General features: G+C 40.4%; 1 protein-coding gene across 11 annotated transcripts in view; it reads right to left on the bottom strand.

Moving 5' to 3' along the window:
* The window catches only part of LOC120718841, a 223,853-nt gene that overhangs the window by 26,887 nt on the left and 184,320 nt on the right, over positions 1-12,646 (bottom strand). For 4 of the 11 annotated variants that reach the window (XM_040007571.1, XM_040007573.1, XM_040007570.1 and 1 more), the window contains exons 2-4: positions 9,953-10,189; positions 9,746-9,820; positions 8,934-9,392 (exon numbers count right to left, since the gene is read on the bottom strand). The exons of 4 other annotated variants lie outside the window; for them this stretch is intronic. In XM_040007571.1, the coding sequence (XP_039863505.1) occupies positions 9,244-9,392; positions 9,746-9,820; positions 9,953-10,189 (461 nt within the window). In that variant the 3' untranslated portion in view covers positions 8,934-9,243. Of the gene's footprint in view, positions 1-8,933; positions 9,393-9,745; positions 9,821-9,952; positions 10,190-11,546; positions 11,918-12,646 lie in introns of those variants that run through there. 3 more of the 11 variants (XM_040007574.1, XM_040007569.1, XM_040007567.1) reach the window with 3 other exon arrangements.

The following is a 12,646-nucleotide window of genomic DNA, read 5'->3' as shown; positions in this document are numbered from 1 at the left end:
AAATCAGTGACTCATGCGTATCCTTTGTCAAAATTGCCGGATGCTTTACTTCCATAGTCGTGGCTGCTTTATTCAATCAGCCACCCACTCTGAGGATTCCTGCATCCAACACTGGATCAAGTTTGTAAAGACAACTTCTCTTGGAGACTCCTTTGAGGCCATTGCTGATTAAAGCCATTTCAGTTTTAAATTTCTGTTGTTGTGCATATTGAATAATAGCTCGTTCTGTCTTTGCTACATATTCTGGAGTCATATTTCCTTTCTTCAAAGTGGTCTTAAACCTTTCCACTCTTATCGCCACTTCTTTTTGACTTTCCAGATCAATCTTATTCAAACCTGCGCCAGCAGCACCAAGGCCTCTTTCAGCTTTAAAAGCCAGGCTACAGAGATTTTAAGTTTTGCCCAAGACGAGAAGTAATGGATAAGATAGTTGGTAGGATTTTGTAATTCCTTCACAATGACATTCATTGTCAGGTCCTTTTTGACCTCTGGGTCATCTGCAGAAATTACACTGTACTCCACATCCAGTTTAGGCCATTCCTTTTCTGACTTACAGAGAAATTCTGGCCCTTTTATCCATCTTCTACATTTGAGGAAATCCCCAGCACTCATGCCTCTGGATGCATCATCTGCAGGATTCTCCTTGGAAGAAACGTATCTCCACTGATTCACATTTGTTGCTTCTCGAATGACAGCAATTCTGTTTGCAACATAAGTATTAAATCTTCAGGTTTCATTGGAGATGTATTTCAGTACTGTTGTACTATCAGTCCAAAAAACTGATTTTTCCAGCCTTACCTGCAGCTCCTTTTGCAGAAGCATATTCACTCGAACTGCAAGAACTGCAGCCGTCAATTCCAGCCTGGGAACTGCAGTTTGCTTGAGAGGAGCAACTCTAGCTTCTCCCAGGATAAAAGCAACATGTGAGGTTTTTCTTTTCCAACTTTAAATATGACACTGTTCCATAACCATCTTGACTTGCATCAGAAAAATGATGACGTTGTGCTTTATCTGGTCTTCCAAAGCAACTTGGTTTAAAGCAACGTTCCACTTTGAACTTTGAAATCAGCTGGAGATCCTCCAGCTGATTTCACACCACTCACACCACTGCCGGGAAAGAAATTGGGGAATAACTTCATCCCACTTCCAATTTTGTCGGCAAAGCTTTTGTAGCAACAGTTTAGCTGGCATACTGAAGGGAGACATGATTCCCAAAGGATCATACAGTGAGCTGACCACAGACAAAATGCCCCTTCTGGTTGTTGGACGGTCCTGCAGGGAGGTTCTGAACTGGAACTTGTCTGTTTCTATGCACCACTGTAAACCCAGTGCTCTCTCCTGGAAGCTGATCTGTGTCCAAATCCAGAGCCTGAATTTCCTTTGCTCTTCTTTCCTCTGGGATGGACATGAGCACTGTGCGACTGTTGCTGATCCATTTTGAAAGCTTAAATCCTCCTTTAGCGCAGATATCTGTCAGCCTCTTCACCGTGTGCACTGCCTCCTCTTCTGAAGCAACAGATTTCAAACAATCATCCACATAAAAGTTTCTTTTGACTGTATCAACCACTTCAGCTGGAAACTGTTGTGCATTATCATCTGCAGTTCTCTGTAGAGCATAATTTGCACAGCTTGGCAAAGATACAGCTCCAAACAAATGTACCTTCATCCTGTATTCCTGTGCAGACCTTGTAGTGTCGCCATGTTGCCACCACAGGAAACGAGAAAGTTGACGTGTTTTTCTGAGACGTGAACTTGGTGAAACATGGAATCAATGTCCGCCATTAATGCAACAACCTCTTGTCTAAATCTGATCAGAACTCCAACCAGCGAGCTTGTGAGATCAGGTCCCTGTAGAAGCTGGCTGTTCAATGATGCTCCTTTGTAAGTTGTTCCACAGTCCAATACAACTCTTAACTTGCCCTTTGTGGGATGACACACTCCGTGATGAGGGATGTACCACACCTTTCCATCATCTTTGTGCAAACTCCTCTGCAGGCACAAGCTCAGCATTCCTTGTTCAAGCATGTTGTTTACAACTTCAGTGTACTCATCCTTATAATGAGCATCCTTTTCAAATCTCCGTCTGAGACTCTGGAGACGCTGCTCCGCAACACAGAGGTTATTTGGCAAACTGGGACCTTCTCTCCTGAAAGGCAAATCCATGTGAGAAGTATTCCAATACGTTTTATTGAGCTACTAACAATATCCATGAAACACAGATCCTCTCTGGACATTTCAGTCTGCTCCTCTGAGGATCTTCATTAAAATCATGATTGTACTGTTTAATCAAAACATTTCTTCAAGACGCTCAACAGAAATCCTATTGGCTGTTACAGCAGTGCGGTTGTTGTTATTTCCGCTGTTACTTCCAGTGCGCAGGGGACCATTTATAACCCAGCCAACTGTTGTTTTTACAGCATAAGGTCCACCCTCCACACTGTTTATCACCTTCCATGGCTCTAAAACATTGGAAGCATCAGTGCCTATCAGTAGCTCCACCTCTGCATCAATGTTGTGAAGTTTAACAAGTTTAAGATGAGGACACTGATCAATGTCGCCTTACTGGGGAATATTGACTGTAGAAACTGGCATAGACCTTTGAGTCAACACTTTTATTTGATACAGATCTTGCATTTAAAAGAGCTAATTTAACTCTCCTTCCACCCATGGTAGCAGGTTGGATATGCAGTAATTGCAAGTTGTTTAATTTCTCCACCTCCCATCGTATCCTGTCAGCATGGCAACCAATAAAACTGAATCACATGTGCATGGTGTGATGACGTCGGGTAAACAGGAAGAAGGCAGGGCTGTTTGAGGGCAGCTTCCCAGAGTGTGTGCCACGTACATGTCCACGTCCCCGGCGCTTCCGTTTAGAAGGATTCCAGAGTGGATCACAGCGATGCAGTTCCTCTGGTACCGATGCCAGAGGTCCTCCAAATCACTCGCTAATGCTGGGGAGCATCAGCAGTGAGTCATGGATGTTAAGAAGAAGTATGGCAGATCCCTGCTGCAGGACTGCTCTCCCCTCCTTTCAGAATATCTACACCAGGAGATGCTGGGCTAGAGAAGCCCAGATATTGAAGGAGCTGTCCCGTCCCTGCAACAATCTGTTCCAACATCTGCAATCAGGCAGGTTCTGCAGCATCTGCACAAGGACAGAGGGACTCAAGAGGAGCTTCTATCCCCAAACTAAACCAGAACATGGAAGGCTTTAAAAGCAAATTAAATCATTTTAAAATGAATTCTTAAATGAATGGCAGCCAGTGAAGTCAAGCTGAAATAGTGGAAATGTGCTCAAACTTTGGAGAGCCAGTTAAAAGACGAGTCGCAGCATTTCGCGGCCTCTGTGGATCAGGAATGTATGAAGCACTGGCCCCTATATAAAGTGCATTACAGTAATCCAGCTAATGCTAACAAGGTGTTGATAACTGTCTCAAAGAGCTGTTGTGAAAGAATTGCTGTATTTTAGCCAGCTGCCTGAGCTGAAAGAAGCCCTGACTTTATGACGCCCTTAATCTGAGTCCACTTTGACTCCCAGGTTTGTGACAGTTGGCTTATTGTGCTGGGCCAAGGTATCTAAATATACATTGGGGATCTCAGTGAGGCTACCAAAAACCATCACCTCAGTCTTTTTGTCATTGAATTTTAATCCAGTGCCCACTGAAAATGATTTTGATAAACTAGAATCGTATTTATTGTCTTCTATTTCAAACAAAACCTCTGGCACAACCAGGTCAGGGCGGCCATGACCTGCTGGGTTGGACAACCCGGGAAACCCATTGATTAGTCTGCTGCCTTAGCTTCAGGATACAACAAGCAATTCTTCTTGGCTTCTGGGGTCCGTTCTTCGTACCTCGCTAAGTAAGTTAGCTGGATTTGATTGTTGACGATTTCGCGTGATCTTGGATCGTTCGGTTCTCCGAAGCTCATCCGGGACTTTCTGTCATACCAACAGATCCGTAAGCGTAAACCTGCTCGGGAGCAGGCTTTACTTTATGTAAACAGGATTAGATCGCGGCCACTCAGGTATGTCCGCTTCACTTATACGAAAGCAACAGCGATATTTTACCACTGTTTCACCATAAATAAATATTATCAATGTAACTAAAGATAATGCAGCACTTGATCCTTTCATTGATTTCATACAGATACATACAGGTCATTTCCTAAAAAAGGGAAATGTACTATTAATCATTCTATTTCATGTATGTGATTATTACAGATGTAATTCATATTTTAGAGTTGTAATAGTAAATTACTTCGTGTATTCAAGATGAGAGACCACGGCTATAAAAGCGAAGGTGGATTTGGGAAGTCTGTCGCAGCCATGTCCTGTCCGTATACGCGAGCCACCCATTGCGGAAGGTGCAAGATTGATAAGGAGAGTCCTCAGAATTCAGCGTATATTGCGGGATAGACAGGATCCTTTAGCTCAGCGCGACAGTGTGCTCATTGAGAGATATCGATTTTCCCGTGAGGGTATTATTTACTTAACCAACTTGTTGACGAGGGGGTGCAGGACCACCACCTGTCTTTTTTTGCTCTGCCCTTTTCTTGGTTGCTGTTATAAACAAACAAACAGATTATTTCAGGGTCTCTTTCCAAGAGACAAAAAGCAATATAAGTGATAAATATTACCATTCTGTAGAATATTCTTATATTTCACTTTTACCTGTTCCCATGTTCTAGTGGGTCCTGTTGTGGCTCTAATGTGAAAGAGGATATAATGTAATATAATATAATATGATATAATGTAATATAATATAATATAATATAATATAATATAGTGTAATATAATAAATCTACCCTACCGCCTACTGGTGTTGGCCAGAGGGGCCGATGGCGCGATATGGCAGCCTGGCTTCTGTCAGCCTGCCTCAGGGCAGCTGTGGCTACAACTGTAGCTGCCTCCACCAGTGTGTGAATGTGAGAGTGAATGAATAGTGGTATTGTAAAGCGCTTTGGGTGCCTTGAAAAGCGCTATATAAATCCACTCCATTATTATTGTTATTATTAAATTACTTACGAGTTTAATTTGTCAGCAACTTTCTGCCAGCCCTCTCTCCTTGCTTTTGCAGCCTTTGCAGTGTTCCCTTGCGTTTTAATTAAACTCTGAAACTCCTGAAATCCCTCACTCAAGAGTTCTTGCTCTGCTGCTGAAAAATACCGAGCGTGCTCCTTCGACATTTTCGCCGACCAATCAAAGGGTTGCCGATCAATGTTTTTACTATCGATGCGTAGCCCCTTTTACGACACCCAGTGATCTCACATTACTTCATCCAGCTGTACTAATCGTCAACAACAGGTGTGTTCGGGGAACCGGAATAGCGAGCTCAGAGTTAGCGCGATGATTTGGTCTTGGATGTAGTAAGCGACGTACGAAGAACGGACCCCAGGTTTGTCCAGCAGATATCTGGACAGAGACTTCAATTTCTTGTTATTGCTCATTGTTTATGAAAACAGAGAATTTAAAAACAACTGAATAAAAAGTCATGTCTGGATTATATTTGATGATGTGATGCATTTTCAGCAGATGGACTCTTTTGTTCTCCTCACAGACTGTTTACCTGCATGCAACCAAAGCTGCATGTAATTGGTCAGGAAACACAAACAGAAAGCAGAAATCTTGTCCTGTGATTCCAGATTTGACATATTCAGATACAAAATCAGTTTTTTTTCTATCAGAGAGAAAAGAAGGTGACAGAAAGATGAGGCACCGTGACTGATTCATCCTCTATAAACATCCACAGGAAACTGATGGAAACCTGTCCAACAACATCAGCGTCCTAATGAGCCGCTGCTAGAAGGACAAAATCCTGACCTGACATCAGTCCAAGTGTCTGGTTAAATGTACTGAAAGGTGTTAAACAACAAGTGCTGCTGGAAGAGTTTTCATGAAGAGAACATTAACACTGTGAATGAGGGATGGACTTTGATTCAGTTTGACACAATCTGTTTTTCTTTCACTTTGAATAAATGTTTTTGTGGGACTGAGGATACATTTGTTTACATTTGGAAGTTTGATGTCATCTGTTCCTCTTGTTTCTGTCTTAAAACAGGATGAAAAATCTGTTTAAACAGAAATAAATAGAATTGAATTTCTGACAGCAGTAAATAAAAATGGTCCCTGAGCTCAGTATGTTTGTGACTCTGAGATGGAGGTGAAACATGTGAAGCTGGGCTGTGGTTTACTGCTCTCTTCCTGTCACAGACACTGTTTGACATCTGTTCATCTGTTGGTTTTTGTTCAGGCTGCAGGGATCATTTCTCACTGTGGGGAGCTGACTTATAACAGGAGCAGTAGTAGGTGGCTGAATGATCGCGTTTAACTTTCTCTATCTTCAACTCACAAATGTCCTTTTTTAGCTCAACTAAAAAGTCATTTTTCTGAGGATGATTGTAATCATCTAATCTGATTTCACCATCACTTTTATCGATATCAAGAATCTTTCTGAATGTTTCTTTCTTCTTCTGGTACCAGTATATCCAGTCATAATTACACTTATTAATCCCTCCACAGCTGATGGAGACACTTTGTCCAACTCTCCTGGTCAATGTTAAATCGTCCTGAATCAGCTGTTCTGCTGCCATGGTAACCAGTGCTGTAGAGACACAGACAGATAGATGAAGGTTAGTGTGACAGTGTTTGTTACAGGTTGACTTTGTTGGCTCCTGATTGGCTGGAAACACTCACCTGAACACAGACAGCACAGAGCAGCAGCTGGGAGGAAAAGCATTTTGTGCAGTGGTGTTTCCTCTGGTGAACCTGGGGAGAAGTGGCGCTCTGATGCAGCTGAGGCCAAACAAGGACGAGCTGTGAGATCAGACGAGGGCCACGTGGTTTCTAACAGGTCCTCAAAGCTCCCATCAGCCCCTGCGGCCCACAGATAAGACTGCTGCTGCTGATTGACAGCTCAGCTGAAGCTGCTGTGGTTTCATCGTCTTCATTTCAATCTGACAGCAGATCCAAAAATCTGGGTCACATGATGCACAAACACTCAGAAACATTCATGTTGCTGTGAATTTACTAACACACACTGTTATCTGTTGTTGAACAGCTGTGATGAAAACACTAAATATACAAACTAAATATAACTAAACTATAAATAAATAGAAAAATCTAAAAATAAATAATATGGTTAAATATTTTAAAAGTTCATAAATTGCACACAAAGTAGTTAAAAAAACATAAAATCATATTTAACAACATTTAGAGTAAAAATCTTATTTGAAACAAACACATGTGGTTGTGTTGTGTGTTTAAATATGTGCACACTGTGGTTCTTTCCCACATCTTCTAATGTGTTTTGTTCCAAGTTGGTTTCAGACTGAAGGATTCATTAAAGCCTTTTTAAGAATCATTAAAATGATGATCATCAATTCTAATATCTATAAACAGTAATAAAAACAGGGCTGTGTTTCACGTCAGCTTCAGCTTCATTTATTTGTAGCCATGGTTAGATTTCATTTGCAGCAGGCAGTCATCCACCTTTACACACACATTTACACAACAGTACAAAAGTACTTTTTGATTCATGAAAGAGAAATAAGACAAATGTTGCCTTTGTATCATCTCTGATATGGAAGGGATCATTTGAAGATGTGAGTGAAGGACACAAATATTTGGATCTGGTGTTGTTCTACATTTTAGGACTAAAAGACAGAAGGAAGAAAGTGAAAGTGACTGTGCGAGGGGTTGAAGTCATGAAGTCAAGTGGAGGCCGCTGACTGCTGTTACTTTCTGCTGTACAGGTTCAACAGGGACTCACAGTCAGCCTGCTAGAACATTTGGATGAAGAGAAAAAGGAGGAAAAAGACTTTGAGGGAAAAATCCAATAAGATCAGCATGTTTTTAATGTGGGAATACAACAGTTTCCTCCACCATGACACACACTGGAGCCTCTTTTTGCTCACAGCTTCACTGTTTGTCTCAAAGTTCAGTTTGGAGGCCAAAATTGTTGCAACACATTTGTAAGTTTGCACTAATTTCACTGTGTGACCCTTAATGGATGTAATGAAAGAATCAGTCAGTGAAATATGAAGCTGTGCTGTAAGTTTGGAGGAGAAAAGTGTCTGAGTGACTTTAATGAGGTGAACACATGAATACAGAGCACTGACTGACACGTACAGACTCCTTTAATGAGTCGCACACATTTTTGTGACTTCATGAAATGTCAAAAATGACACAACACACAACAAGCTGCGAGCACATTATTGTCTGTTTGCTGTTTGTGTGCTTTGTTTGCTGTTATGATAGCAGGCATACAGCCATGTTCTCAATGTCTCAGCTATCATTGATTATTGCTGCTTTTCCTCTTCTATTAGGCACTTCAACTCAATGAATGACACACAGAAAGATTTCATGACTGTGTTCTTCAAAATAAGGAGAATATGTTATCTGCATCTGAATGACTCATGTTGCCTTGTTTCTACTTTGTTTGCATATTTCTGCTTGTTGGAAAGGATTTTCTGAATCATTCAGTAGTTTTTGTAATAATAAGGACATTTAGCAAGACTTCAAAATGATTCTCCAACATTTGCTGTTCAGACTTGATCTGTTCTTACGTGTGTGATATCCAGAATGAAAAACTCAGCTCAGGTAATAAAATGGGAGCTGAGCAGACTGCAGGGGCTTCATGGTCTCTCCTTTGATTCCATTAAAGTTCATTTGTCAGCTCTGAGTTGAGGATTTGAGCTGTTTCTCTCACAGGTGAAGAACACAGATCCTTCCTGGAATCATTCTTGAAGCAGAGTTCATGCTTGTAACTGTCATTGTGTTATTAAAGTGAAAAGCCACAGCTAACGGTGTGGAGGCTGCAGAGCAGAAACCCACACAGCCCGTCTGCTGCAGGAGAGCAAGTTTGGATACAGTCAGTTTGTGCTTCACTCACACGGGTTGTTGTTGATCACACAATGAAAGTAGAATCAAACTCTTCATCTTCAAATCTTTATTATTCACACAAACACAACTACACTGTTTGACATTTGAAAATCAAACAAAAACTTGTGATAAAAATATTCCTGATGGTTTTTGTTACTACAATAAAAGTCACAATAAGTACAAAAAGAATTCTAACTCAGAGCAACAATACATGTAAAGATGTATTTATTTCAGATGATCTTCTAACTGTTGAAGAAAAAGGCAAAATAAGCACAACACATCATAACTAACATTTGTGATCAAAGTGATGAATGAGATGAATTGATGAGATGTGATGGTGAGAAAAGGCGAGCAGGAAACAGTCAGTCAGCATGTGTGCAGTTGGTGGACGCTCCCTTGTTTGTGAGCATCATCAGCAGAGAGAGTCCACAGCAGTACACCAGACTCTTCACTATCAGCACTGTGTACAGCAGGCAGAGCAGCTTCACCCTGCACTGAGACTGGAAGGACACTGAAGGACAGACAGACACAAAGAGACAGACAGACAGTCGGGTTATTCCTCTCAGATCAAGGAGAAAAAGTCCAAATAGAAACAGTCACAGCTTCTTCTTCAAGTGGATGAATTGATGTAGTGTTTGTGTCCACTTGGGGGCAGAAGAACTCCACAAGCAGCTAACAAACTGATCTCTGACATATTATGGTCTGTCTGCTGTTTGGTGCTGAGCAGCTAGTGTACAGTGGCTTTATCAGAGCTTGTTGGATGAAGATTTGATCAATTAGTGCAACTTTAAGAGCCTAAACTTGTTCCAGCTCCCTCATTGGACATTGGAGCTGTCCATGCAGAGAGGCAGCAGGTGATCTTACAGTCAGCTGGCTGCAGAGCTGGCAGGTCTGCTGGCTCTCTCTCTGGAGGACAGGAGGCTGCTGGAGCTGGAAGCTCTGAAACAGAAAAGGAGTCAAATGTTTGGAGCTGCAGTGAGAAATGTCAGTCCTCTGCTGCTCTGCTCTCTTTGACAGCATCTCCACATGAAGCTGAATCACTGCTGAACACAGTCACCAAGCCTTCATTACCTTGTTGTGTTTGGGCCTCCACTGTGTTGTTGCTGACATTTTTGATGTAGCATTTGCATGTATATGTGCTGCTCTCTTCTTCATGGATCAGCTCCAGCTGCTTTCCAACCTTTGTGGGCAGCTCCTCCGGATCATCTTTCTTCTGTGTATTACAAGTCAGCTGGACCAAAGATGGAAACATGAATGGGGGCACACACAGCAGGGAGCTGTCCGCATCGACGTGGAGTCTATGTGGCGCTGAAATATTGTTGAAGCAACAAGCAGCACAGACACACATTCACACAGTCAGCAGCAGCTTCCAGCACTGCACTGCATTCAGTCTGATCCTGGAAACTACATGGACTCTGATCACTAAACTACTCATCAATACAGCACAAAGTTCACTACATACACTGGATTCAGCTTCATATCAAACACAGTCATCACCTCATGTCATCATGGCTCACATGAGGAACACTCAGCATGTTTTTAATATTAAAATTAAATTCAGTTTAATTCGTCATGTGTTTGCTTTTTATTGTTTTATAGAAATTTAGTTCAGTCCAATTTTAAAATATTTACATTTGTCTTTATACAAGTGAAAATGTATTTTTCTTATTAGTCCTTAGACACGAGTTCTAACAGAGATCCTCTTCTGTCCAAAAATAAATTCATCTTCTTTCATATTGTTTTGTACTATTAATAAAATTAAATATCATTTCACAAAATTCAATTCAGCAGATAAAATTTCCATTCTTCTTGTCTTTGATATATTTTACCATAAAGACCATATTTGTCTTTCAGACTAATTTATTCTTAAATATTTTTGTGTAAAAATTGGAAAAGTAACGCAGTGATTATTTTAATTTATGTTTTTATTCAAATAAAAAACTGTAGCAACTATTTTAAAACACTAAAACTGAAATGTTGAATAAAACGTTTTCAATAATATGAGATATACTTCATGATATTTTTAGTCATAAAATACAAATTATTTGACAAAGTATATTTAGTAAAAATTTGTATCGAAAAGTATTTTGGAAAGTTTAAGTATTATTAACTTTTTATTGTCACGTACAAATCCACACACACGACTTAATCTCAGAAATAAATATCAGAGTTTAACGATGTCAAATTCATCCTAAATTTATCTGTCATATCATTTCTGAGTTTTCTAATCAGTATCTGTTTTTATAATTCTATTTACCTTTTTGAAGCAGCTACATGAATGTTTGACTATTAAAAAATATTTGTTCCTCAACATAAAGCAAATATTTCCTGAAACCATATTTGTTGTTAATCTATATTAATTTAATTTGAACATCAAACATGATCTTGTGTTAAAAACCAGCAGAATCACTGAGAGGATCAAATCCTAAATATTTGTAACATCACTAATATTTGCAGAAATAAAGAATAACTTTAGTTGTTCAGTGAGATTTCAACATGTTTTCAGAGATTATTGAGCTTTTCTTATGTAACAATGGCTGCAGATGAATTCTCTACTAATGATGAAAAACTAACATGTAAAGCCTGAAGCAGCAGAAACTGACTTTAAACACATTTTCAGCTTCTACAATAAAACAACTGAAGGAAAATAAATGTTTGTTCTTACCTGTTACAGACAGTTTAGTTCCAGAGCCAAAGATGTAGTATCCTCCCACAGTGAGACAGACTGCTACAAAAACCTGCTGTTGAACGTGTCAGCTGAGGTGAATGAGTCCAAATGAGGAAGCAGGATCATATTTCAGCTCCATGATGTGTTTCTCTAATGTTCATATCAACATGACTGTCTCTTCTTCTCTTTTCTTTTAGCCACACTAGCAGCACGGCTCTGATCTTAATGTCAGTCTGTTGGTCAGTCCACTACTTTAGTCCACATGAAAATAGAAAATCACTATATAAGCACCAGTCCATTTATCCCATCAATGATGCACCACTACAATGAAACATGCTGCTGATAGTATCATGGTTTGGCCCATCTGGCTCACCATCATTAATCACACAATCAACTTTGAATTCTAGCAGCAAATTGTAAAGAAAACTATCAGAACATCTGTCTGTGAACTGAATCTCAGGAGAAAGTGGGCCATGCAGCACCACAATGACACAAACCAGTCACGTTTGTTTTCTTTGTTCCAAATAATGGTGAAAGAAAAATAATCCAGTGAATCCAGCGAGTGATGTGATGAGTCTCTGATGTCTTTCTGATGTGGTTTTGTTGCGTCCTTCAAACCACACCTGGTGGATTTTAGAAGAGAAACATGTTGGTCTGCACAGGCTCTTCTATTTCCAGCACTGACAGGATTTCCTTTGCTGTTTCTTCTGTCCTGCACATTTTCCTCTGTTTTGTGCAGCTTGATGGAGCTTCTGTATAAAATAGATCCAGAGTTATTTTTAGTGGTGCGGAGCAAAGAGATGCTTCAGGGATGCTCCTGAAATGTGCTGTGGCATGTCTGCTGGAATCATCAGTGTTGTACTGAGTGGCCTCAATCAGCTCCAGCAGCCTCGTAGGAACACAAAGCGTCCATGCCTGCTGTTAAAAATAGAGCTTTGGAACAACCGAGTCCAACAGAGTCCAACAGAAATGGTGTGAAAGAGCTGGAAGCGAGCAGTTCATGTGAGAAAATCCAACATGTCAGAATTAAAGCTGCTCTGTGTCAAAAATGGAGTCAAATTCTTCCAAACTGATGTGCTGGACTGATTATCAGTTAC

This window comes from Simochromis diagramma, unplaced genomic scaffold (genome assembly GCF_900408965.1).
Source record: "Simochromis diagramma unplaced genomic scaffold, fSimDia1.1 OVJJ01000544.1, whole genome shotgun sequence".
NCBI lineage: Eukaryota > Metazoa > Chordata > Actinopteri > Cichliformes > Cichlidae > Simochromis > Simochromis diagramma.
Note: the sequence above shows the minus strand (reverse complement) of the source record. Positions and strands in the feature narration are given on the sequence as shown.